Source organism: Plectropomus leopardus, chromosome 5 (genome assembly GCF_026936395.1).
Source record: "Plectropomus leopardus strain MGB_pleo_1.0 chromosome 5, ASM2693639v1, whole genome shotgun sequence".
NCBI classification, from domain to species: Eukaryota; Metazoa; Chordata; class Actinopteri; order Perciformes; family Serranidae; genus Plectropomus; species Plectropomus leopardus.
This window is the reverse complement of record NC_142180.1, coordinates 16,647,987-16,675,119: the sequence shown is the minus strand read 5'-3', so window position 1 is coordinate 16,675,119 and position 27,133 is coordinate 16,647,987. Positions and strand designations below refer to the sequence as shown.

Sequence of the window (27,133 nt, the reverse complement as noted above, 5' to 3'; positions counted from 1 at the left end):
GTCTAAAAGTTAGAAAAAACTCAAAAACAGTAAAAAATGAGCATACATGTAATCTATATGGTTCAACATTGTCATTGTCATCCCTCTTCTACGTGAGAGAACCATGATGTGAATCTATGCACGTAACCACCTCACCCTCTGGACATGTCCACAGTCCAAATTAAATGTCCTAATGTGGAAGTGTGAGAAAGAAGCGTGTTGCTACAATGTTACAAGGCCAATTTCTCCAACAGCCATATGCAGTACTACTGAAAACACAGAATCCTCACTGCTCACTAAGCAGTAAGTCGGTTGGGAGAATCTGATTTATGTAATAAATCATTGGTTTAAGACTGAGAGATTTCCCAGTTCTTTGAAATTTCCTCTTGATGTAGTTTCTGTTAGTGGCGCTCTTTTACATCTACTGTTCCTGGTAACACGGTAAAAGTTCTTCTGCTTCTTATAAACTGTCTGACGTAAAGGTCAAACAGAGGAGCTGTTGCAAGAGTTGTTGCACACATGAGAAAAGCACCTGAGGTAACAAGCATGTAGGCAATGACCCAAGGTTTACAAATAAGTGAAAATCCAGAACACTGCACAAAAGTTGTTCTTCATAAAGCTACTTTTGTTGCAAAGATCAGGAGGCAGTGCATAAAAGTTTTTTTTCTTCTTTTTTATCTATGCTGCGAAAAGCACAAAATCAGTCACTTTCTGTACAGCAGGGAACATTTCCCAGGCAAGAACTTCCAGATAATAGGTGTTTACAACAGAAATGTTGCAGTTTTTATGAACCGAGAGTATTTTTTTATCACAGCATACATCAAAGCCACAGAGAATTTAGATGACTGAAATGTTTATTTTTTGTAACAAAGTGGCCTTGGAAAATATGGTGAGGTTTGTGTGTGTGTGTGTGTGTGTGTGTATGACAGCATTTGTTCCACTGTATGGGAACAAACTTATCAGTTCAGCTGGAGGTACAGCGAGTCGGCCATGCCTTCTGTCTGACAGCATGCAGAAGAACAGGGGAAGAGGTTGCTATAGAAACTAACATTTTATCACAACACAATAAGATCTATGACAAAAGCACCTCTCACTACCACGAAAAATCTCCACAACCAGATCTACTGTGCATACCTTTAGCTATCAGATGGTTATGGAGTGACGTGCCTGATAGCACATTTCACCCCAGCTCAATCGATTCACTCATATAACTTCACCACAGCTGAGTGCGCAGAAAAAGACTTCATGTGTAGTAGCTCATCAGCTGATGCTTAAAGCTGTAGTATACAAATTAATATTTTTTTTGCAACTATCAAAGCCATTTTGACTCCTAATTTCTATGTCAGTCCCACTGGACCCAAATCAGCTGGCTGTCTGCCCACCTCATGAAGCAGCTTCTCCAGCTTCTCCTGCAGCTCAGCAAAGTAGCGGGAGGTAACCAGGCCCTTCTGGGACTTGTCCAGGCAGTCTCTAACCAGCTCAACCAGCTGGTGCTGGATGAAGCCCAGCACCCCGTCAGCAAGCGGGAGGGAGCTGTCTGAAGAGCAGTGGGTGATAATCTCAAACAAGCGCTCCTCCATCTGGGCTGTGGCCTACAGAGAGGACAGGCACACAAACACACATTTAGAGCATTTAAAGGAGGAGTAATTGTGGTTTTTACTTTCAGCAGCACCAAATGTTCATAATATTTCTGTGGGTGGAGTCATATGGTTGCTGATCATTACTTGTGACTCAAGAAACACAGAGACACCTGCTGAGATGTGAAAACTCAGCTTCAGTTTCCATCCTGTACTTTAGTTAGAGTTAAGTCACCATGTCTGCAGGATCTCTTGTTTTGTAAAGGTAAAAGAACACATGTGCAACAAAATGAACAAAGAGCAATATGCAGTGTCTGTGCTACACAAATAAGCACATTAAGCAAGGTCTTCTTGTGCGTACCTTTGGAAAACGTTCTCTGTAAACATGGTTCATCATTACGATTTCATTATCGTAGGAGACAGTCGATCGTCCGGGGCTGCAACAGAAACAAAATAACAGATTGCTGTTTGTTTTTTTATTACCATAACACAAACAAAAACAACTTTCCTCTCAGCCACAAAACATTACACCGCTGCGAGGATCCCTGCATTTGCTACCTTTAAACTTTAGGATTGATTTTAGATGTTTTATGGGCTGTTTTGCACAAATAAGAATGAAGGTAGCATGGAATTTTTATTGTTGGTCTCTGCTGGATCTGTGTTGATTATTGGCCCTCCAGCGTGTTGGTGCGGCGCTGTCTGCAGTACTGAAAAAGGACTGAGGTACAGATGGACAGATGTGATTTCGCCTGCTTGATCATCATGATTCTGAATAGAAAGTTCGTAAATCCGAATTTTCCCCCATAGTAGAAACCTGGCACGAGACAGAGTTACGAGAGAAAGCAACAACACAAACTGTTAACAGCTGTTTCCATGCTTCTCATCCTGCTGATTTTCAGTGAAGAGAATACTCTGATTAATGAATATAAATATTGCTCTCTTTGTGAAGACAGTGTTGTTTAAGTGTGTTTATTTGTAAAGTCGCGCACCCATGCAGACCAATATGTTGCATACACACAAATGAAGCACTGGGAATAGCCTTTCACTTTCAATCAAATGTTCCCCTCCATTGACAATTTCAAGACAAATCTTAAGAAGACGTTTTTAATGGCCTTTGGTTGCTCTTAGTGGTTTTATATGTTAGTGTTCTATAATCTTTTACATATGTTATTGATGTTTCCAGTTTTATTATGCTTTGACTTTGTGTACGTATATTACAGCAGTCTAATTCCCACTGTCATTATTCTTGTCTTTGTGCCTATTTTAAATTTAACTACTATTTGTGTGACGTTCACTTTAATTTGAGCAAATCTTTGATCAACTCAGGTTGATTTTAAATCTGCTATATAAATAAACTTGATTTGATAAGCTAGGATGGGGTGTGAAAGTGGTTATATCTTTGTGGCCATCAGGATTATCTAGAAATGACCAAAAGTTGGTTTTCAGCCAAACATACAAACATCAACTCTAAACTTAATAGTTCGGTTTTGAAGAGGTTCTAAAGGTTAACATCTACTCTTGTACGTTTGATCTCAACTTGCCAAAAGCAATATTGTGAGCCAACCTTCGATTTCTGTAGCGCTTAAGGTGGTGAAGCTACAATAAGAGTGGATTTCACTGTCAGGTTTAGACGTTTCTGCACCGACAGCAGAGCTTTCTTCTAGCCAAAGAGAGTGAATCACCAACATTACACCATTAGTCACTTACTGCAACACCACTCTAGTACTGAGGCAGATGAGACGGGTGTAATTTCTTGCTTGATGAAGCTTCAAACAGAACAGATGGAGGGAAAACCTATCACATGCAAACAGACTCCCTAAGCCATTTTTTTGTCATGAAAGACGCCTCTGTTACACTGGATGGCTGTTGCCCAACACACACTGCTGCAGCTCACCGTGCCTCTCTGCATCAGCCCCCCCTCCAAAACCACCCCCACCCCTCAGCTACAGTTCAGCAGCTAGATCCCCGAGGCGCTCTGTTACCTAGCATGCCCACGCACGGCACGGCACACCATGGTGCCAGAACACAGAGCTCTCAGGCATCGCACAAACAGCGCAGAGCAGAGCCAACAGACAAAAGTTGTCAAAAGCACACAGCTCCGCGGTCAGATCCCCACCTGCCTGCCGGCCAACAGGCATGTGTGATCCATCAGAGGCACTTCAGACACCAAATGCTGCGTTTGCCTGTGAATGTCTTGGTCATGCTGATACACAGACGCGCTGACATCTGACAGTCTACCAGCACATAATGACACCAAGGACCTCATGAGGAGTGTAAAACAATCACGGTCCTTAATTACTCTAAAATGTTTCGCAACAAAGAGGTGGCTAATCCCTCAGGAAGGATTACTGCATTTCATCTGTATACAATATTAATTTTATTAGTTTAATGACAGGTCCAGAAATTATATGAAACAGATGTTTCAACTTGGTTCAGGGTGGGTTGCAAAGCAAGTGCTTTTACTGGGAATACATAGGTAATGAAATGTTAGCCACTAACACTCCCCCATTTCAGACTATATTTGGAACAACAGATATATTTAAGTTGGATGGACTCCTTTTTGGTCCTCTTCTTTTAACTACAAATACTAAAAAAAAAAAAATATTTGGAATAATGAGTATAGCTGCTAGAAAAGCAATTATAAAGAAATAGCTTCAGCCAGACACCCTATATATACAGAACTGGCATGATATCATTTATGAAATCTGTGTAATCGAAAGAATTATTTTTCAATGAGGCTTTAAGAAACTAAATTTGAAGAAATTTAGAAGAAGTGGAAAATGTATATTTATCCAAAATGCCCTCATTTTGTTTAAATTTGTTTATTTGACTCTAATATTTGTATTTTTATTCATTTATCTTAAATGCAGAACACCCCAAATTCTTTGTTTTTTTTCATTTCTACACTGTAAAAAGTTTTTTAAAACGGTTCACCCTGTAAAGGTAACTAAATACAGGTGAATGCGTGACTGTTGTTAATAAGTGAAACCCAATAAAGGAAGAAACGTTGGAAAAACAATCAAGAAAAGTGACACTAAAGAAGAAGAACACTAAAGAAGACTTGAGATCATGAAATAATCAAAATCTTTCCAATAACAGAGCAGTAATTGACATGTAAGTACTTTTCTCCTTAAATAAATATGTGACATTACTCAAGAAAGTAATCTGTTTGTCGACAAGATTTACTCAAATTGAAGGTGTTATCAGGATTGGCTAGCTACCTGAGGCTCCGAGACCGAGGTCGTATGACCGTCGAGGGCCGTCCATCCTCGTCGGTCATGCTGTCTGTGCTGCGGAAGTGTCTGAAAAGGAAGTGCAGCTCATCTTGAGTCGGCTGGTAGGGAAGCTGGTGAAGACGCTCCTGGGAGGACGAGGAGGACTGCAGACACAAAGAGAGATCCATCAATAAGAAAATCATCTTCACATTCATCGTTTAGCCAAAACACCATCTTTTCCATGGTTTCTCCCAAACTGAAATAGTTGCTCTGATAATTACACATTTGTTCAGGTAAATTCTGAGGGACATAAAATAAAGATGCCACAATGCAATGTTTTTTTTCCTGGGTTTCTAAATCTTGTGTATTGAGTTTATTATGATGCAGCTGCTGATGTCACAGATATCACACACTATATCTTGTAGACAAGAGAAAACTTTTTTTGAAGAACTATGCTAAAATGACCCCAAATAAAATCGTTTTGACAACGACCTACTATGATCATAAAAAATAAATAAGAAAGAAAGAATATTGAATCAGTCTGCACACTGGCAGTATATTGAAAGGACATTTATTTCTACAGTCCTCAAAAGGCCTTTTAGAAAAAAACATATCGGGATGTGACACAGACTAACAGCTTCCTAAACTGAACTAATCCAGCCTTGGTTGCCAAATTGGATGATTAGCGACACCAAGTTAAGCCAAAGACAAATTTTAAAAGGTACTAAATGAACTATTTTGTGTTGTCAAACTCAAGATGACAGTTCCAGTAACCTCTGCTACTTCCTTTTGCAAAGAGGATGTTGCTTTTTGTCGGTCTGCCTTTTCAGTGGCATCACTCTTGTTAAGATGGGGAAGATAAATAGTACACCGCGAGCAGACCAGAAATCTGGGCCGTTAGCAATAAAGTTGTGTTTGGCTCCTGCATTAACAACATTTTATGTGACAATAATTTATTGATGTTAAATTACTTCATATAGCACCCTTAAACCAGTATTTGGCTGCTGAGAATATTTCACTCACCCATACTGATGTTTACTGATGTTTACTAATGTAGTTTATGACATCAGTGGTGAAACATAAGCCTCACCAATTGATGATACACCTGTGGAGGATGTAAATGAGGCACAAATACTTTGCTGGTTTATGAATTTAGAATAGTAGTCGAAGAGTAAAAGCTGAACTTAACACCTCTCTAGCCAATAATCAAAGTATTTCTTATGGTAATTGTGTAAATCTTAATCTCAAAGGCATCTTTATTGGCAAAAAATAAGTTATTTTTGATGTCTCCAGAGGCACTGAGTAAACTCTTAAAACTGAACAGGACATGGTGTACGTGTCTGGCAATCTGTTTCATTTTGCAGCCCATGTGTCCTGTATAGAAGAGGTCCAGAGGGACAGCATCTGTGAAGTTTCTTTCTAATGCCTTAGTATAAAGAGAGCAGTGAGGGCCACTGAAGAGCCCTTTTGTCCCCAGTGACCTCTAAGCCTGTGCTCGGGTCTACCCCATAAACCTCCTAATAATAGCCACACATGGCAGACTTTCACCACAGACTCAGCACTCTCTCCCCCGACTGCAGACTCTTCTGTTGAAAACTTTTTCATTACGTCATTCTGCACAATTACAGCTTTATTCTATAGTAACATATTTGATATATAATATTTTCCAAAACTACTTTTTATAGGAACTAACTTTAAACTCTTTGTCTGAAAAATACTTGTACATCCTATGTGTTTTGACAATTATCCTCCCAAAAAGCTTGAATTATTTCAGGAAATCAGCCTACTAGCTAAGCCACTGAACATCAAAAACAACAACAAAAAAAACATCACATTTACCGTGAGCTAGGTGGCTTGATTGCTTCCAAAAATATGGGAAGAGTGCAATGAGCAACGAAAGAAAGATCACCCACAAAAAAGAAAAAATAAATAAATAAATAAATAAAAAGTCAAACAAAAAAAAACTGATCTGGAAAAATTTCCTAAATATTGTCATAATTATGTAACATAACTTTTATGTACAGTTTTTCCTCAGCTTTTTATTCTTTTTAAAGACATTTTTCTCAAGCCTTTGAAAAATACATTTCTAAATCCAGTAATTTCTTGCAATTTGTGGAACATTTCTAACCAAGCTGCTCATTATCTTTTTTCCCCCAACGTTCTGAAAGACATTGCACCAATTTGCTCAGGGTTTAAAAATTTGATACTGAAACGTGAAACGAATCTGAAAGCACAAGAAAGGTGATGTTGCTCCATGTTTCAAAGGGTTAAGGCTCATTTAACATAATCACCACAGCTGATGTCAATAAAGAAACAAAAGACAAGGTCTCTGTGAATTGTTAATGTGACAAATATGTGATGTTGTGAGGTTTGGTTGCAAAGCTGTCAATGTGAGCATTTCATCTACTAACCAAAACAGCAAGGACACGCACACACACTCACTTCTCCTGCTCCTCATTAACATGCACACACACAGACTGTGTGTAATACTTCTAACACTCTGTTCCACAGACTGAGAGAATGACTAATTCAAGCAGATGATGGAAGAAAACAATTTGCGGTTTGTCATCTCGGGCTTGGCATCCGCCTCCCTTATTGCATAAACGAATGTGCTATTTGGACTGAGTGAGGTGTTAGATTTGCCTAGCCGCCATCTACTGACCAGGGAGGATGGTGACATGTTTTGGGGGATGACTTACCGAGACAGTGGAGCTCGGCGGGTTGGTTCCATAGCCAGATGAGGGGAGGGATGCCAGGGACCATCTCCGGCCCTCAGCTCTAAGAGAAACGGACATTCATGTTATATAAGCCTCAGCAGCACTGGCATTAGTTAGCATTTCATATGTGAAACTCCTTACATAAGAGGCGACGGAGGAGTCCTGTGACTACAGCAGCATGAAATTGATGTCTTTTTATCCAAATCATATATAACAGGGTTCTTTGTGTCTCCACTTGATTTAAAGAAGCTCTTTAAGCAAGATACACCTTCACATAAAATACATTCTTTCTAGGAGGAGCATCTGTTTGTAAAAAACAAAGACAAAACACAAGCTTTCACACATGGTGCAAAAATATTAAAAGAAGCTACCTGTCGGCGCGAGCCAAGTGGCTGAGATCACGACAGCAACAGGGAGGAAGAGAAAAAGCAAAAGAAGAGTTTCAGTGAGTTTTGTGCAAGTGATCCTGTGACCCCTGGCATTCAGCTGAGGGATTAGTACTGACAATGTTGCCTTCCTTGCCAGTTTTCATTTGCCCTGATATAAGGAGTAGCAAGCACACTAAATTAATCTGAGGATGTAGTTTACATAACAGAAAGAAATCCTCACTTCATGGCATGGCCAGAGAAAGGATCTTCTCTCTTTGTTTGGATTTTGCAAAAAAGATAAAACACACCAAAACTGAAGTGGAAAAACAGCTAAAGGTTATGTATTATTTGACATGTTGTTTGCAAGCAGATGAAGCAATTACGTTATAACACCGAGAACAGCTCAAAAAGCATCATAACATGCAGAATCCATCTCCAATGAAAGACTGAAAGAGCAAGGTCTGAAAGCGTGACTTTAAATAGACCACAACGACCACACAATGTTGTTTTAAAGGCCACTTCAATTAACTGAGGCCTAAACAAGTGCTTAAAAGGCTGTAACAGCATTTTAACGACTGCTTTATCCACAATGATCTCTGATTATCTCCATGAGTTTTTATTACTGCAGCATTTCTACAGATGATGGAGGTTACTTTCCTCTTGGGTTGGGCCGGTATAAAAATGTTCAAACTGCTTTGATACTAAGCCAAACACTCATACCAAATTTTGACTCTGTAGCCACTCCTGACTGAAACTTAATGACACCTTGCTCATCAGCAAATGAGCGTACTACTATTGCATAAGCCTACGTTGCATTGCACAACAGAGAGCTCTGTTCACTCTGAATCTATGAGATATTCAGATCTACATCATGTGAACAAACCTTGTACCTATTGGCTGTGCAATCTGGATCAGACTGGAAACGTAACCCCTTAAAAGATAGGTTAGTATCTTCTACATTTGTACTTCTTAAACAGAAAACACATTTTTTATATCATGATATTTAATGGAAATGAGTATTTGATACGATAAGTACTTTTTCATTAGCCATGATCATTTACCAAAAACTTTAAGCTCCCTGGCGATCTTCCTTTCAGCCAGCGTTCACCTTATTTTTCTATAGATGGGATAGATCATTTCTTATTTCAGCTTCATGGAAGCTGTCACTTGTCACTCCAAAAAACTCACAAATTTTCTAGTAAAAAAGCACAACTTGCGCATCTCTCTCTCCTCCCACCCCATTTCTACTGAAATTTGATCTCCTTCATGTTGCCGCCTTGGCTTATTGAGTGAAAGACACTGCTTTGTTAGTCCATTTAAAAAGACTTATTCTACTATTTTCATCACTTTGTGATAATTCTTATTACCAATGCAACACAAGCTAGATTTTGGACCATGTAGCTGTCAGGGCAGGTCGCCAAGGTAGGCAACTTTTTGATTGCCAGAGCTTTTTATAATGACAAATGCTGGTTCAGCTGACTTGCATAAAATCAAAGATACTGACCCAACTCTAATTTCTTTAGCATAATACATAATAATAAGGTAATATGTTTGCCTGAAGATTTAGATTTGAAAAGATTAGTTTGTGCTAAGACAGAACTGTGACTGTTTGTTGTAAAAATGAAAAGAATTAAAGATTGAAGGTATATTCATATATATTGCCTTTCATCTTTATAGCAAGCTTTTGTACGCTGTGCTTTCCACTGATTTTCCCACAGGTGTCATTTTTCTCCCTTGTTTTCACCGTATTTCACGAAGAAGCACCTGGACTGCTGACGGGTTTTAATGACTGTTCTTGGGTGTCTTCAAGGTGCTGCCTCACTTCTAGGCTTCACATGCCTGGAGCAAGACAAGCGTGTTGCCATGGGAACAGGGTTGAATGATGTGTGAGTGGGCTTCGGGGGTACCCTCTATCTAGCTGCACTTATCCTGCTGAGGAGGAGTCGGCTGTAAGGAGACCTGACGGAGGGGGAAGGTGTGAACGCTCGAGGCTGAGTCAGTCACCCTGCTGCTGTTTCTCTACAGCTTCCAGACGATCTGCCTCTGTCCCGGCACACACACCGAATCTCACAGGAAACCTTCAGTGTGCATGAGATTTATTTAATTTTAGATTGTTTCATTTGTATTTGGTTCCCTTAGGTTCACAATGTCAAATGTGGAATCAAAAGTGACTACAGTTCCTTTCGTTTCAACGAATCATGATGTACGGTCCAAATTCCTGGGATCCTTGACAGAATTTGATGAAACAAATCCAAAAATGTTGCACTGAGCCCTGAAAATGTATTCTGGCACGGACACCAGTCTAAAAACTGCAATGGAACTTCAGTATTATGTTCAGGGGGTAAACAGCAAAAATATGTCTTAAAATCCCATTATGTAACTGTATTGAGGTGTGTGGAAACTGTATACGGTTACTCTTAATTTGAAGTAATTTTTTTAATATTTCAGTAATTTCCAAGAAGCTATATATCTATATAAATATAGCTATATATCTCCAAGAAACTTTGTAATTTTTTGTGAGAAAGTGAGTGTTTTTATGTATTGTGATTTTTGAATGTATATAACTGTTTTTTATATGTTGGACCCTTCGATGATTCTGGGGCGTTAGGTAATCGGGTTCCTACTAAACTAAAGTAAAGTAAACTAAACAGACCTGTACAATACACCGTTACTGTTTGTATTAACTGTTTACATTTTAAAAAGTCATACAATTATTTTGATAAAATCCCCAACCGATTAGACAATTAGTATAAATCTATGGATCAATGGGGAAAAAGATTCAAGAGATCAGTGTTGACGTACCTTCTGGCAAATGGAAAGTTGAGGCAGGCACTGGTCGACACATTTCGAGGGCTGTCCAGAGGGCTGCTCGCAGCTGAAAGAGGAAAGACTAAGTTACGACCGATACTATTCACAACTGTCATAATAAACTTGTGAAAATAGAAAACCACATGGGTGCATTTACAAGTGGGAATGTTCCAGAAAGGATGACATCATGTCTATGCAGGAACCCTCAATCACTGCAAAACCCAGCGGCATTAACCAGCACCTCAGACAGGTCAAATATATCATCTTTGTCTTACTTTTCCAAACATTACAGCACCTCTCTGCAAACAGTCTTAATTCAGGGGGTCTCAGCAGTGTCTGGGGGTTGAGCCTGTGGTTTGTTTACATGCAAGTGGTTGTGTATCAATTAGGACACATAAGAGACACAAATAGAGCCTGACTGTACTCTGTGATTAGATAATCCTCAGCATGATTGAGTTCAAAAGGGAGCACATCCTCATACTGCTGCGTATGAGGAGCTCTTGAGCAAAACTCTTTTCATAGAGTGCAGCTGCTTCATGGCATTAAGGGGCTGTACCCTGTCTGTGCTGATGTTGATTCAGAGAGCTGAAGGACACCAGCATTTAGACATTTAATCATCTTAACACTTTCTGATATTAATTCTAAACATTTCCAAGTCAAAACATTTTCGAGTCTAAACTGATAACCTGAACACATTAAACACGGTTTCCTTTAACAATGTGAGGTCCAGATGTTCTGCATAGGCTGAACGAGGGCTGAGTGATGATTATAAAACACTTTATCTTCAATATTCTGATCAAATTAGATATAGATTGATATATCAACATTTAATTTTGCTGTGAACACAATAATTACTTCCAATTATTGGTCTCAGTGAATTCTTGTACTTCATATCAACCTTTACAATGCTTGCCACAAAAATATCAGATGTTGGAGACTGGAAATTGTTTCGTAGAAGTAGAAAAAGTGAAAAGGGGTTTGTCTTTTTGAATAATTTAAGTTTAGTGTTAAAGATTAAAGCTTTAATCCTAATTGCACCTTTATTTTCTTCATGAACAATAATTTCCCATCTGTAGATCATCGTCATTCCATCTTTTTCTGCTCTTCCCTCAGTTTCATTCTGCATCCTCTAAACCTGACCAATAAACACCACACAAACCTGCACTGAAATTATATTTAGATTTCATTAGTGCCACTTCACTCTGAGTACTTTGAGTATTATCAGTGTCTTTGACAAATCCAGTGTGTCATATTTTTAACTTCTCAGCTGAGAACGTAGTTAATGCCTGCTGTTTGATGGCAGGCGTGCTTCAGGTCATCTGAATATATCTGAATATACTGCAGTGTCAACCTGCACTATACTGGCTATGGAGCGGCTTAATCAAGCTTAATCTTGCATTGCGTGAGCGTGTGGCAAGGCAAGGTGCCCTACAGCTTACAAACAACGTGAGCGCAGCTGAGACTTAAACAAAACACGCTACAAGAGTGACGTGTTAATTTGCAACTTCATTTGATGTCATTTATCAAACACAGGGAAATTGTATGTTTGCATACTGCCAAATGCTACATTCAAATACTAGCACAAAATGTGCATTCACATCAAGCTCACAATTTCCTTCAGTATCAAACACTAGGAATGTGGACTGATACTATTAGCAATGTCTCAATCTGTTCTTAAACTGTATGGACACACGCAGACGCCCAGATGAGTCCATACTGCTGAGTTTAAATAAAAAGAGCTGATATCTGACTGGTTTCATCAACAACCACCTGCAGACACCAGGATATCTGACAATGCAGGGTAACAAGAGTAGTATGGGAAAAAATGCATGTCGGTGTCGATATGTTTCTTCAGGGCACGGTTTAAATACAAACCAGACAGTCATGTTTTCAGTTTAATTAAAGGCCATGGCACCATACATCCGTTTATACATTTTTGAGGCAGGATTATGCAAGAGTTTGTAAAAAAACAATGTAAACCTGCACAATGATACCAATTATTTTAGCTTCTATTTGCACTTGTGTCTATTTGATTGGCTAATGCAACATGTTGCTAGAAGACACTGCAGCTGAAATAGAGCCAATTCCAATTTTAACATGTTTCATGCTTTTGTTGGGGCCTGTTGGGATTAAAAGGATACCAAACGTTGCAGTGGATCTTACCAGTGTGGAGTGAGAGCGGGGAGAGTGGCCTGGACAGCGTGGGTGAGGGCGACCCGACACCAAGGCTCTTCCTGTTGCTGCTGCGACAGCTGGAGCAAAAACAGGAAAAAAAGACAGAAGTCAACATACTGCCAGCGTCATCATCACACACATCACTCATCTGCACCTCTCATCACTATCTGCATGACATCTCTGTAGTCATTTTTATGACCTGTGAGCCATTTAAATCTGCCAAAAAAACAACAATTAAAAACACTTAAAACAAGCCTCCCACTGGTCACATGGTCAAAAATGTGCAGGTTATTAACATCATTCTATGAAGCTATTTTACCATATAGACTGCAAGGTTTCTGTTACAGTCATTATCAATGCCATACAGATCCTTCTGCACAACATTGTTTTACTTCTTATCGTTATTCTTCTGATAAGTTTCTTCTAAAAGTTATCATTGTCTCACATCTAGAATAAGATGATATGAACAACCTAAAACCGTCACTTGCCGCAGCTGGTATCTTAGCACAGGAGGAAACTATTTACTGGGAACTTATTATTGCTTGTTTTCATCTATTAACAGTTAAACTGAGCAATGAGACACTCTAGAGAGAAAATAACCTGGTGTGTTCCTTTCAGCTGAGTGCAATCATTTTGGCTTATCAACCCATAATTACATGTTTGACTCATGCAAGGCTTCAGCAGGCGTTTATATGGAAGTGTGTGTTTGTGTGTGTATTGAGCAGCAGGTTGAGGACACAAAAGACCATTTATGACTTTCAATGTTATTTTTCTTCCACAATTGAATTCACTGTTAATTTTTTTTTCAGAATTTTAGAATTGTATTATATTGTTTTATTCAGTTACATTTTAGTTTTGCAATTTATTTCATTTTATTTATATCTTTTACTTATTTATTAGAGGCCTATTTTAGTTTTGGGACTACTTATTGTTTGAATAAAGTATTTTACATAGCATTATAGACATCACTGTTTTGTGTTTTGTTTTGTGGGGGGTTTTTTGTTGTTTTTTTTTAAGGGGACTGGCATACATCGAAACCAAATTGTTTCAGCTCATTTCTTAGTTTATTTAGTTTTTATTTTAAATAATTATCTCAAACAGTTAACAAACAGGGCTGTTGGGGACTTTCCTGATTTTCAGACAAGCGTTGAGACAGGTCTTTTAAAGACCAAACCTGTGCAAACCAGTTTACCTTTAAAGGGATTCTGCAGGTAAACAAGGGTGTGCACAATGATCCTTAACTACACAGCCAGCGCTGACAATACCACACTGGCACAAGACAACAGAACATAGTCTTTTGTGCAGAGATACGCATATAAATAGCTTTTTTTCCCCTACTCAATTATGGGGCTGCAACTGACCATTATTTTCTTAAACATTACTTTTTTTATAAACTGATTAACAGTTTGTTATATGAGATTTTTTTAAAAAATGTGAAAAAATGATGATTACAACATTGCGGAGCCCAAGGTGATGTCTTCACATTTCTCATTTTATCTGACCAACAGCTGAAAACCAAAAGATATTCAGTTTATCATCAGATTTTGTTGTCAGAGAAGCAGAAAAATCCTGCCACTACAGAATGTGTAGCAAGTTTCACTTTGTTTTGGTGTGAATAATGACTGAACGTCAATATACTATGAAAATAGTTGGAAATATTTTTTTTTTCAGCTCTATTCAATAAATGATATTCAAGGTTTCAGTCAAAAGCTGAGTGCTAGGCTTCATATCGCCTGCTCCTCGTCTTTTTCTAGTCTTTCTCAGTCAGCATCAGAATCTGTCTCAGTAAGTACAATCTGACAGTCTGATGTAACATATTACACAAGTTTGTCGCATCTAAAAAAAATACAAAACTGCAGTACACTTACACCATTGCCACAACAACAGTTACAATGATTTGAATTCAAATGCCATCACAACACGACGTATGATCCAGTTCAATTTCAGTTATTAACCACAAGCAGACCAAAAGTTTGTGAACATCCTTTAAATGTGTTTCTGCAGTTACCAAAAATGCACACTTTATGAAAGTAGTACAGATGGGGCTTATGATACTTAGTAAGAAGAACTGAGATTTCTTTGTCTCTGCCCACTGAGATTTTACTCCACAGATGAGATTATTTCCGCCTTCAGAGCAGCTCTTGAGAGATGTTTATGTAACTACAACTGTAATCTGCAGGCAAATGCAGGACACAGCAGCGTGGTTGTGTCAGCTGAAGGGGGAGACTGATGAGAGCCAAAATACAAAGAGGAAACCTCCTGTCAACAGACTCAAGGCTGAGGGGAGTGTGTGCACCGACAGCAACAGCAGGAACAGCTTGAGCTACAGATGTCCAAGACTGTGTGTGTGTGTGCGTGTGTGTGTGTGTGTGTGTGTGTGTGTGTGTGTGTGTGTGTGTGTGTAAAGGGTGGGTGGGAGTGTTAGATAATCCTCTGGTCCTGAAAAGAGGGGGCAAACTTCGACCAATAACGTTGAACCAAGTAGATTTCACTTTGACACCAGGGTGAACCATATGCAATAATACTGAAATGATTATTCAATAAATGAACTATTACACTGACAGATAAGTGGATGACTATTTTCATAATCAATTCAGCAAAAGTGCTTCGTGCTTGTCTGGTTCCAGCACCTGAAGTATTGCAGTTTTTCTCTTATGTATAGTCCATGAATTAAATATCTTTGCGTTTTTGACTGTTTGTTGGACAAAACAACACATTAGAAGACACTGGGCTCTGGGGAATTGCTTTTCCTAATGTTATAGACCACAGGAATAATCTAGAGAGTAACTGGTTTCAGCCCTAAAAGGCCAAATATTTGCAGTTTTCCTCTGATTTATAGCTCATAAATTGAATATCTTTGAATTGTGAACTGTTTGTTGGACAAAACAAGTAATCTGAAGACCCCAAGCACTGGGAAATGGCAATTTATGACATTAACAAAATCAATCTAGAAAATATTTAATGACTGGTTGCAGCTCTAAATATTTTAAATACTTCCAGTTTTCTCTGTTTATAACCCATTAATTGCACATCTTTAACATTTTGGACTGTTTCACAAAACAAGTTTTGAAGATCCAAAGCTCTGGGAAATTGTGATTTCGGTCACTTTATATACCACAAGATTAATCTAGAAAATAATCAGCAGTTTCATCTAGAAGATGATTGGTTGCAGCTCTAAAAATTTCACACATTTGCAGTTTTTTCCTCTGTTGTATAAGCCATAAATTGACTGTCATAGATTTTTGGACTGTTGGTTGGACAAAAACATAATTTGAAGACCCCAGGGTCAAGGAAATTGCAATTTCTAATGTTTTATAGACCACAAGATTAATCCAGAAAATATTAGTTGCAGCACCAGAAACGTTTAATATTTCCTTTCTCTCCGTTTCCAGCTTCCAAATGTGAAGATTTTTTTTTTTCCTGGGTTTTTTCTTCACCCAATTGCAAATTGAATATCTTTGGCTGCTGGTCAGACAAAACCAGTAATCTAAGGACATTACCTACTATTTCTGACATTATACAGACTATTATTCAAAGACCTAAATGAGATATAAACTAATAATTTAAACATAAGCCTACATAAGCCTATATAAACATATATTTAATTTAAATATAAGCCATAGTCCATCATGAAGCGGCTGCACTTCAGTTCATATAGCATGGTGGCCTCTATCAGGCCGTGAACAGCTGCAGGGTTTATCTACAATCATCTAACAGTAAACATGAGAAACAGTTAACTCTGACCCCCAGGCACCGACTATTATCACACCTATACCCACCAACATAAACACACAGAGGTGCAAATATGGGCTTTCTTTCATATAAAAAACGTTTTGTGTCTTTATTTTATTTATCTAGGTGTGAGACTGTGAGTCAATGCACGCAGTTGTACAGTATGTGTGAACTGCAAACTGCACCCACAGTTTGGCTCCATGTACTGTAATGCAACATCAAATTTAAACAAAGAAAGCTGAGGAAAAAAACTCTATTGTGTCTGACATTAGAGACATTAAGTTGAGAATATTCATTAAAGGGCAGATATTGTCAGTACACTGTATTATCTGCTCTCAGTTAAGTTATTTTCTGGACAAAGCTTGTGAATCAACACAAATACATGCTGAACAAACACAGGATTAACGTAAACTGGAGCAATCAGCTTTCTGAGAGGAGCTAGCTTATTTGGGGTTTAAACCTAAAGACGAAAAAAATACTACTGAAGAAGAACAATAAATGATATATGACAGCATCTTTACATTAAAAAAAAGTCAAAAGAAACCGATAAACTAGCTTCAGTTTTAACCTCCAAATCCAAACTCCTGTACCTTTTTGACCGCTTCAGCAACGCTCCCGGAACAAAATGGGACTTGTTCTGGTGTGGCACCGCAGACCAGTGACTTGGATCCGACATGCTGGTGGATTTCCTTGCATTTATTCACCAGTTTCGAAGTTCATTTCAGAAAACATAAGCTGGTCTCGATGTGAAACCCGCTCCCCCTGCTGCTGCTGCTGCTGCTCTCCCCACCATCGCCTCCCGTCTTCGGCGGTTCCTTTTGTATTCTGTCTGCCTCGTGCAATCCCAACGGCTCCGGAGATGCCGTTACATCCTCCGCGCGGGTCTGTCGTCGCGGTCTCTCCCCGGAAACATCACCTCCATGGCGGGTTGAATGGTGTGTGTGTAACACGGTTCACACAGAAGCAGCGGTACACTTAAGTTTGTCCAAACAGACGCTGCTGGTTGCGTGTGTGTCCGTGTGAGCGAGCTGCTACAGCCTGGTGCTGCGTTCAGTTGCTGCTCGTAATTTCTCACGGCTGCAACTAACCACTTTTTTTTAACAGCGATCATCAAAAGAATGGGCAATTTACAAAAGTCCAATGTGACAACTTCAAATAACTTATTTTGCCTGTGCAGCAGTCTAAAGGCACATTTTATTTAATTTTCAATGCCATAAAACCAAAAAAAAACCCAGCAAGTTTTCACATTTATAAATCTAAAACCAGCAAAATGTAGACATTTCTGCTTGAGAGATGACTTTCTTTTTTAATGTGTTTTTTGTCTTTTTTTAACAAATAAAATGAAATAATAACCAACTCTGACACCCATAACCAACTCTACACCCATACATGCACACATATGTTAACAAGCCCAAAAAAGCATAAAAAAAAAAACAGAAGGAAAGAAAGCATGAAATAATAATAGCAAAACAAAATGCTGGGGGCATGCTACATTTCATCCCAAAAGATGTGATGTGGTTTTAATGGTCAATAAAAGGTTGCCAAATTTTGTCAAATTTCCCTTCATGTTTTTTCAGAGCTAATTTGATTTTTTCTAGCTCCAGGTATTTCGTTTAATCTCTCATAAGTTTTATATGTGTTGGTTCTGTCTTCCATTTTCAAATAAATAAGATCAATATTTGTGCCATTAAATTGCTTATTCTAAAGTAACAAAAACACTGCAATTATTATTTTTAGGTGATTTTAAACTAATGAAATTAGTTTAGTAATCAAAATTATAAATATTACATATATTTCTTCTGATATATGCCCTTTAAACCTACACACTGGACCTTTAAAATGGGATATTTTTGCAGTATGTAGTCCGCGGTTTTAGTGGAACCCTGCAGACACTTTGGCCGCAGTGTAATCAGCTTTAGGGCCATCGCCACTTTATTTATACGTTCATTGGGATGCTAAGATGTGCGGATTACCCACACAACATAAGGGACTAATAACTTAATAATTTCAACTGTAATATATGCCTATTTTAAAGCAGTTTACTTTAACAGCAGCTAAAATACTAACATACTTTTTAACACAGCAAAGGAGAGTAGACCAAAGACTTAAGGCTGCTGAAGATTGTAGGGGTTAAACTAAGCCCCGAACAATGGTTACTCCTACTTTGCTCAAGTGCTACAAAACTACAAGAAGCTGAACATGGCCAGTCCTCAAAGAAACCTTGTTTATGGGTAACATTTTGACTACTCACAGGCTGCATTAGTTGGACAACACAGCTGAGTGGCAGAGATGGTGATAGTTCTACTCTGTTCCTGTTTTTCAGCAGGGTCAAAATAGAGCTTATAATACAGTTATCTCCTTCTATAAGGGTACAGAGGACATGTGCATCCATACAAGAGTTAATAGTTGAATTTAAAAATCAGGAACTAAAAACTGTGGTCCAATGCTATGATTAAGTGTAAGTAACAGGCTGTGTGAATTTGACTGTCTGAGCAATGTTGATATTTTAAGCTACTTCTCACTTTTTCACATGACCTGGTTGCAAAAGTTACACACAATGTACTGCATCACTCTAGTTGCCTGTTTTGAGACATTGCCAAATTATTATTATTATTATTATTGTTCATGTTGTTTTTGTGAAAGGGAGCCTGCATTTATACATTTAGAAAAACATGACACTTTGCAAGAACAATCTTTACTTACAGTATAATGTTAGAAAATGTTATTTTCATTGTACAGTCCCTGATGTAATGTTTGGTTGTGCAGTCAAGCTGCAAAATAATTGGTCAAAGTTAATAACAGTCAGAAACATTGCCTTAGAAACTGTTTTCACATTTATCTCCTTGGTAACTCACTCACACTGCAATTTCCTACAGGACCTAAAAGCAGCTTAAGATATTGTTGGGTTATACCATGAGGTGTCTAGTAAAGGGTAGGATCTCCGCCAAACTTTGAAACAGTGGTACAATCCAATGCATATAGTGCCTCTAGTGCTCACGTATAGCCTATTAATACCCTTTGTGTATATGCATTTTTATTTTAGCTAATAAAGTGCAAACATCATCAGTGTAGGGCTTTATACTGTAGGTGAAATGCTTTATTTGTACCAGCATACAAAATGAAGATAAATATGTTTAATATTAGTAGTAATAATAATAATAATAATAATAATAATAATAATATGATTATTATTATTACTATGCATCTGAATGATATCGCGCTTTCCAAAGTCATAAAAGATGCTTTAAAAAAGTAATATTAAATAATAATATTAAAAAATAACATTATTATTTGATGTTATCAGCAGTAGAATCACCCCCATTGTGTCCTCTGCCCTGCAACAGTTCCAGCACCTCGCCAAGACCACACAGATTTCTTGAGCAGTATGAATCCATCTTCTAGATTCCTGATTATTAAGTTTAAAATGTTCTTGAGGCAATTCATCGAAACAGTTAAACAGTTCCCCGATGTCTTGTAGTGTAATATAGTCTCCTTGTCCCTCCTAAATAGGTCTTTAGTCTTCTTTGTCCCATCAAGGTTTGTTTGTGCATCAGACAGCCAGGTCACAAAGGCGAAAAAGGTTACCCTCGATCACGTCTGACTTTAGACATTTCAGTGTCACTTTTGACTGGGTCTTGACTTTTGAGTGGAATTGTAAGTGGCTGACTCACTCCTACTTTGCAAACTCAGTGTATCTCAAACTCAGATGATCCGCACATTTGCATTTACATCTGCATGGTCGGGTAACATCATGATAATCTGCTACAGCTGTACATCAGCAGTAGGCAGCTGAGGTCATCAGTTTATCATTTAGTAGTTACATCTCACACAAGCCTGAAGGTGATTGCACCGGTCTGATTAAGACCACTATGTTGTGGGAATTTATTTTTTTTTTAAAAGCATTCAATTTTTTGTCTGCATTTGATTTTACAATATCTTAAAATTGATGTAACGCATTTCATGCCTTTCGTGGGGTGTACATCTGCTACATAAATGTGCCATAATAATGTGATGACAAAAGTTATATGTCATCCTCTTCCCTTTTCAATTAATGCCATTAAGACAAACCTCAACACAGTCAGTGTATCAAAATCAAAGAATGATGCCAAGAAGCAATTTACTTGCATACAAATATAGAATCTGATGCAAGAGAGTGAACATGTTACTGGATGGTGAAACAACACAGAGGCGTCTCAAATGGAAAATGCTGTGAAGAGTGATGCCAATAAATGTGCAATCTGCCATCCTGTCGCATCAGATTACTTAAGCCTGTGTGAAGACTGCGTTGTGTGAGGGAATTTATGTGTACTGCATTTGATTTTTGCATTAAAAATGTGCTCCCTTTTTTTCAACAGAGCAAATGGGATTCATCACTGTGCAGTGTGTGGTGTGACAGCCTAGCACTGCTCACACATCCAGAAACATGCTGGATGCTGCTGCCTCTGTTTGCAGTGTTGCCTTCCTCTATAGCACCCAGCACCGTTGCCAAGCAACCCACATAGACTTAGAGACAACTAATAAATGATGGGTGTTCACTGGCGAATCAGAAGCACCTTAATATACAAAAAACAACTCAGACTTAGTACATATTTCCCTTTTCTCCCTAATTATTTCATTTATTCCTCACTTTTTTTTGAAGTTATACTGTGGAATCTGTATTTGGAAAACCAATCAGCAGAAAAAACTGTTCATTTTACTACTTTTGTTTAATCTGTTTTTTTAAAATGTTTTAAAGTTAATGTCACAAAACAACCTTAAAACATGGTCCATTTAGCGGGGGAAAGGATTTAATCATATCTCAGTGTTTTCTTTCTTTTCTTCGTTTGCTTCAGTTATCATATGATTACAGCTATACAAATGACAAGATCTTGTGGTCCCAATGAAAGCACCAGAACGCCTACTAAATGGACCTTGCTAGGTTTTGTGGGGGGGTTTTGTGTGATTATAAACAAATCTCCATTAAAAAATAGTGTTTAGTCACTAAATATTAGCATGTCTGCAACTCTCAGTCCAAAGCCCATTTGTTAGTTCTGAAACATAAATCTTAAAATAAAAAAATTAAAAAAACAAGGTACAAATGTATGTTAATTTGTTCAAGAACTTCTTAAAACAGCTGGGCATTGTTTTTAGGAAATATAACTCAAACAGAAAAAAAACGGTTTATTTGTTGGAGACTAATTTCAGAAGCAGATTATTACACATTTGGTACTGTAGTGAGTATTTGCTGTAGCGGTACTGTGTATGAGGGACTGAGTCAAAATAAACTAGAGTGTCCATGTTCAGTTATATATATTTTTGGAAAAACTTAGCCTTATCAGAGTTCAGCTACACAGACAATATTTGTTATATGAAACAGTTGGTTGTTTTTTTGGTGAATTGACTCAATGATAAGGGATTTTTTTTAATGGTAATTAACATGTTCCTTTCAATGAATGTATATTAAGATGGAGGACACATCTCCACCTTCTTCCTGTGTACAAAAATGAAGCTAAAATATCCTGAATACGACCAATGTCATCTTGCACTGGTGATGTCATTTGGAGCCAGTAGCCATCTCTGCAGTATTGACTTCCTGCACACATACGCATTTGACCAATCGCGAGCAATGCTATTGGACGTGAGCACACCGACTGACACACACAACTACAAATCATGTTGTTAAACCCCCTTTTTATAGCATCAAATAACTAACTAATTAAAACCAAACTTATAATTGAACATACATCAGAGTAACAAGAACTATCAAAATGACAAGAGCCATCTCTGCGAAAAATGTATTACAAGTGTTCTGTCCCATCCACTAACATGGAGGGGGTGGGTTTTATGACCTTTAATGCAGCCAGGGGGCATTCAAGATATTTTGGCTTCACCGTTAAAGAGCTGTCATGCCATTCATCTTTACTATACGGTCTGTAATTCAGTACATAGAAACACTTTGCATGTGGCTGGTCCATGTGACCTACCTCCAGGGATGAAGGGTTTGTAAAGGGCTGCAGGGACTGCATGGGCTGCATGGGCTCAGGAGGGTGGGGCTCTGGCATGTGGGTGACAAACTGTAAGGCAAGACATGTTGGCATGGATTAATGAGCTGACTCAGCGCCTCAGCGCACCGGCGTCTGTCATCAGACAGCAACAGAGCTTCAGTTGAGGGCTAGCGGTTGATGATTGCCACTCGTTGGCAGATGAGAGGCAATCATCCACAGCCGATGGTGACAGACACTCACCAACTGTGTGCAGGGAGATGCTGCTGCCTTTCTGTTAGCGTTGTTTTTTACAGAGAGGATGGATGCAACACTGATTAGCTTTTGACCTTTTGTGAACTCTTACACCACAGGAAATTGGCAGCTGGGTGTTAACACACCAGAAAGGAAGTTTCACCGTCTTACATGTTCACTTAACATCTAATGCCTCCTTTCACAAAGTTAGGGAGTGTCTGACATCTGGCTACACAGTGTATGTTATGATGCTGATGCTTGACTTAATATCACCAAGAACAATACAAACTGTGTTCCTGTGCTCCCTACACAAAAGAAAATTCTCAGACTGTTCTTTTTTACAATAAATATCGTCTACCACCTTTGCATCAAAATATGCATGCTCATCCATCCTTAGGTCTGTATCTCTGTGGTGCTGACCCAGCACAGAACCTGCTCTCTATTGATTTTCCTGCTCAGATGGAAGCTCTGCCTTGTGGGCTCTACAGTGCTGCTATTGTCTCAGTGCTGCAGAGGCTTCTCAGTGCTAAACACAGCACTGGCTACCAAAGCACTAATGAACGTGTTGTCATAGTAATGCAGAGAGGAAGGTAGCAAAAACAACTTGCACAAAGACTACTCATTCTGTAGTGTCGGCTCATAATTACATAACATATGTAAGTCATTACGTTGTGTTTCATCTTAACACGTTTTCTCTTTCAGACCCCAAAAACCAAAGCTCTCGATGGTGCTTGAGTGAGTAATCGCTTCCATTTTGCATTTCCGTTTTGTTGACACTTCACGGACACTACTGAGTGTAAATTGAGTAGAAAATATCAGACTGACTCAATGGTGACATTCACGCTGAATTTGTGATGTTCAGGTAGACTGAAATTAAGTGCATTGGCAGCTAAAACCTCTCAGTGGCAAGGTAGCAGCAGGATGTCTTAACTGAAAAACAACAACCATGGCAAGCAAATTTATATTTGTATCAGCATATTCCAAGATACTTCAATCATATTGCTGCACCTCAAATCAAGGATGCTGCTCTGAGATACCTTTCCTCAACATGTGCATCTTCCAAAAAGTTAGTACTTGCAAAGCACAGTTCTATGTGTTAAATATACACCTGAATACAAGCAATTTTATGCCATGCTTATAATTCTTAAGCCCATCCTGAAACCTGTAGATCTATTTCAGGCAGATATGCATCTGGATCAACAGCTACCAGTAAAACCCTGGACCCCTCCCTGCTCGCCAAGCGAGAAACCTCCTCTGTATCTCTGCGCAGGAGCAGCTAAAAGCCTTAAAATGAAACAAAAACAGAGCATGCTCTGCTGAGATGTTCCATGGAGGAGGCAGACGGATGGATCAGAGAATGGGGATGTGAGCGGGGAGCTCCTACGCCTTATGGATCAGTATCTAGTGGGCAGCACGTACCCCCTCCCTCCCTCCCTTCGTCGTTGCTTCCCCATAAAAAAAAAAAAGAGAGGCTACATTCACTCTGGAGGAAGAGTGGGTGGATATAAGACTGCAGCCATGTCCTTTGATGGAGATAGGTTGGCAATTATATGGAAATAAAATATCTGTTCTCATAAAGACTGTTTGCCAGTCTTGGTGCTGTGAGGGGGAGCATGTGATTCATGCAGGAATCATGGACTCCATGTGAGGTTTAAAAAAAAGGAGACAATAGCGCTGGGAACACACAACATCATGAGGAAAGAATTCACATTGTGGCATAAGCTGCACCTCTAGGTTAATCATTCGATCTGATTAAATTAAAAGATCGAAACTGAACAATGTTGAGACATTGAGAGAAAACTTTGCCCAAAACTTTAGACAGTTTGATGGTTTTACAAGTTTGTGCCATAGGAGTCAATGTTGGAAAGCTGGATTTCTCTTCAGCCTGTGTGAGTAAATTAGTTTAAAAATTAACAAGCAAGCAGGAAAACTGCCTATTTTGAGCTTGGGCTTTACTGATAATGCTGATAATACCTCTATTTCATAAGAAAAGTACTGATGATGAAACACCTGTAACTTCTCTCATCTAATAAATGCAGTCATTACTTCAAAATGAAAAATACAAGCATAAACTGAAAGCTGTTAACTTGATAATGAAGCCTGAAGCAAATGCCTGAGAGAAAACATGACGGATTATTTGCATTTTCATCACCGTTAGCTGGCTTTTTTGATGAACTGATCGATGAAAAGGTATGTTTGTTGACACTGAGAAAGCGTCAAAGGATGAGCACATAAATACAATTATTCCACTGTTGGAACTTTAAAAAACAACAGTTTCACATGTCAGCTTCTAGCTTCACACCAACACCAGAGAATGAAAAATAAAAATCAGAACTTACTCCAGAGTCAGAGAGGGGATCTTCAGTTTATCTCGCCTCGACTTCATTCTTGTTGATCACCAAGCGGGGGCTTCTCTTACCACAGCGCGGCACCGATGGGTCTCACTGCCGGCTTCCAGCCACTCATCGCTGCTGTGGGTGACTAAAAATAACCCGTTTACCAGAGTATCGTTTAGCAGCGGCTTCAGCGGATTCCCGGTGAGATTTTTTTTTGTGGGGAACAGATACAAGAAAACAAATGACGCGCTCAGGCAGTTTTGTGCGTTTCGCCTCTCGTCTGTCTCCAAGGCGCACGCGAGAGCGACTGCCACAAAGCCGAGGGAGCGACGGGTCACCGCTAACCTCCATGTGACTGGTGGGGAGGGAGGGAGTGAGGGAGGGAGAAAAGGGGGGAGTCTATTGGAAGGGGTGGCTAAATCAATTTGGGCGGTGGGTGACAGTAAACACATGCGAGGTTGGGTGAGGACGAAGGGGGAAGTTGGTGTTGGGGTTTAGATGTGATTCATAAACATGATTTAAAATTGGAACACTTTCTGTTTTATTAAAGAGTCTCATTCTGTGTTTCTGTCATAGCCCATTTCATGTTTTTCAAGCTACTTATCAGTGTAATGCCAAGATGACACGACGCCAAAATAAAAGTTTGTACAGTTTGATGGGATGTCTGCTCCATCCATAAACCCATTAGCTCTGTCTGTGCAAACTGAAGCGGCAGAGCCGTGAACACTGGCAGACTGCTCGTCGTGATGAGGCTGGGGAATACCTCCGCTGTGACAGCTGCCACACATGATGCGTTTCTCACTCTCTGCCACTGCGCGCAACGTGTGTGTGTGTGTGTGTGTGTATTTGTGTGTGTGTCGGGGGGCTAAGCCTTTATTTTCAAAGTGTGATATAGGAAACTATTAATTGCACGGACAGAGTCAATTTCCCCAGGGAATCTGTGTGTGTGTATTTGTGTGTGTGAGAGCGAGCGCGCCAAAGTTTGTACGTGCACGGGCATGCAGCGACCGTGCATGTGCAGCTAAATCACATTTCTGTGCATCTGTTTTATTCCAGGCTCCTCGGGTCTATGCGCGCACGTGCGGACATGCGGATCTTACACGTTTTAACAGCATGCTGGAAAGTAAATGTGTTGAAGTGTGTGTGTGTGTGTGTGTGTGTGTGTGTGTGTTACTTTGTCTGTGTGTGTGCATGCTTGAAAGTCAATTCCCTTGTGCTCATACTGCAGGTGGGAGTGTGTGATGTCCAATAACTGCATACTTGAAAGTCAATTTGTGAGCATCTAATCTGTAGGCTCCATTTGTGTGTGAGTGGTCACTGTTTGCACCTCAGCTTGGTTTCTATGGTATGCCTGCATCTCCAATGGCAACCACTGACAGCATTGACACCAGTGTCTTCCTGGTTGTTAGGGAGCTGGTGATGTTTTGCCTCGTTGCTAGGACATGGGCTCGATCCAAGCACAGAGACAGTGACCAGCCAGTGTGCTAACACATACACACATACACAAAGTCATGTTCCCATCATTTAAGAGCACATTACCTTGGCTTACATTAATTGCCCAGACACTTACCCTGACCATTAACATCAATACTTGCCTAACTAACCCTAATCCTAACCTTAGCCCAAGTCTTCGCCTTGAAATTTAATTATTAACCTTATGGGGACTTGCATTTTGGCTCCAGAGGGATCAAAAATCCCCACAATGTGTCTGTGTAAATAAATTAATGTCCCCACAATGTGAGAAATTCACAACTAAACACACACAGAATCAGTAGACTGTTAGATCAGTTAGATTTACTGGTATGCTGTTTGTTTACTTTGGGTGACATCATGGTAGCTATGTCCAGTCTATGATGCCATTATAATCGTATTGTTATTGGCAGTATTAGCATTTTGGTTCCAGTGAGCCCAAGCTGGTTTAGTGGTGAAACTTCTTTCATATTGTGGCAGCCTCTAGCTCAGTGAGTAGGGCGTGCACCCCATGAAGGCTGAGTTTTTAGCAGCAGCCCAG

The 27,133-nt window shown here is 39.2% G+C and overlaps 1 protein-coding gene across 3 annotated transcripts in view; it reads right to left on the bottom strand.

Annotated features, from left to right (window-relative positions):
* mast3b (microtubule associated serine/threonine kinase 3b) overlaps nt 1-25,415 on the bottom strand; it is a 41,147-nt gene extending 15,732 nt beyond the window's left edge. Inside the window, exons 1-9 of one of the 3 annotated variants that reach the window (XM_042515531.2) lie at nt 25,126-25,415; nt 22,535-22,624; nt 12,828-12,916; nt 10,659-10,731; nt 7,860-7,880; nt 7,471-7,549; nt 4,778-4,935; nt 1,918-1,993; nt 1,362-1,571 (exon numbers count right to left, since the gene is read on the bottom strand). In XM_042515531.2, coding sequence (XP_042371465.2) covers nt 1,362-1,571; nt 1,918-1,993; nt 4,778-4,935; nt 7,471-7,549; nt 7,860-7,880; nt 10,659-10,731; nt 12,828-12,916; nt 22,535-22,624; nt 25,126-25,172 — 843 coding nt within the window. In that variant the 5' untranslated portion in view covers nt 25,173-25,415. Of the gene's footprint in view, nt 1-1,361; nt 1,572-1,917; nt 1,994-4,777; nt 4,936-7,470; nt 7,550-7,859; nt 7,881-10,658; nt 10,732-12,827; nt 12,917-17,161; nt 17,636-22,534; nt 22,625-25,125 lie in introns of those variants that run through there. The other 2 variants (XM_042515538.2, XM_042515545.2) reach the window with 2 other exon arrangements.
* Between the last annotated feature and the right edge of the window lie 1,718 nt (nt 25,416-27,133).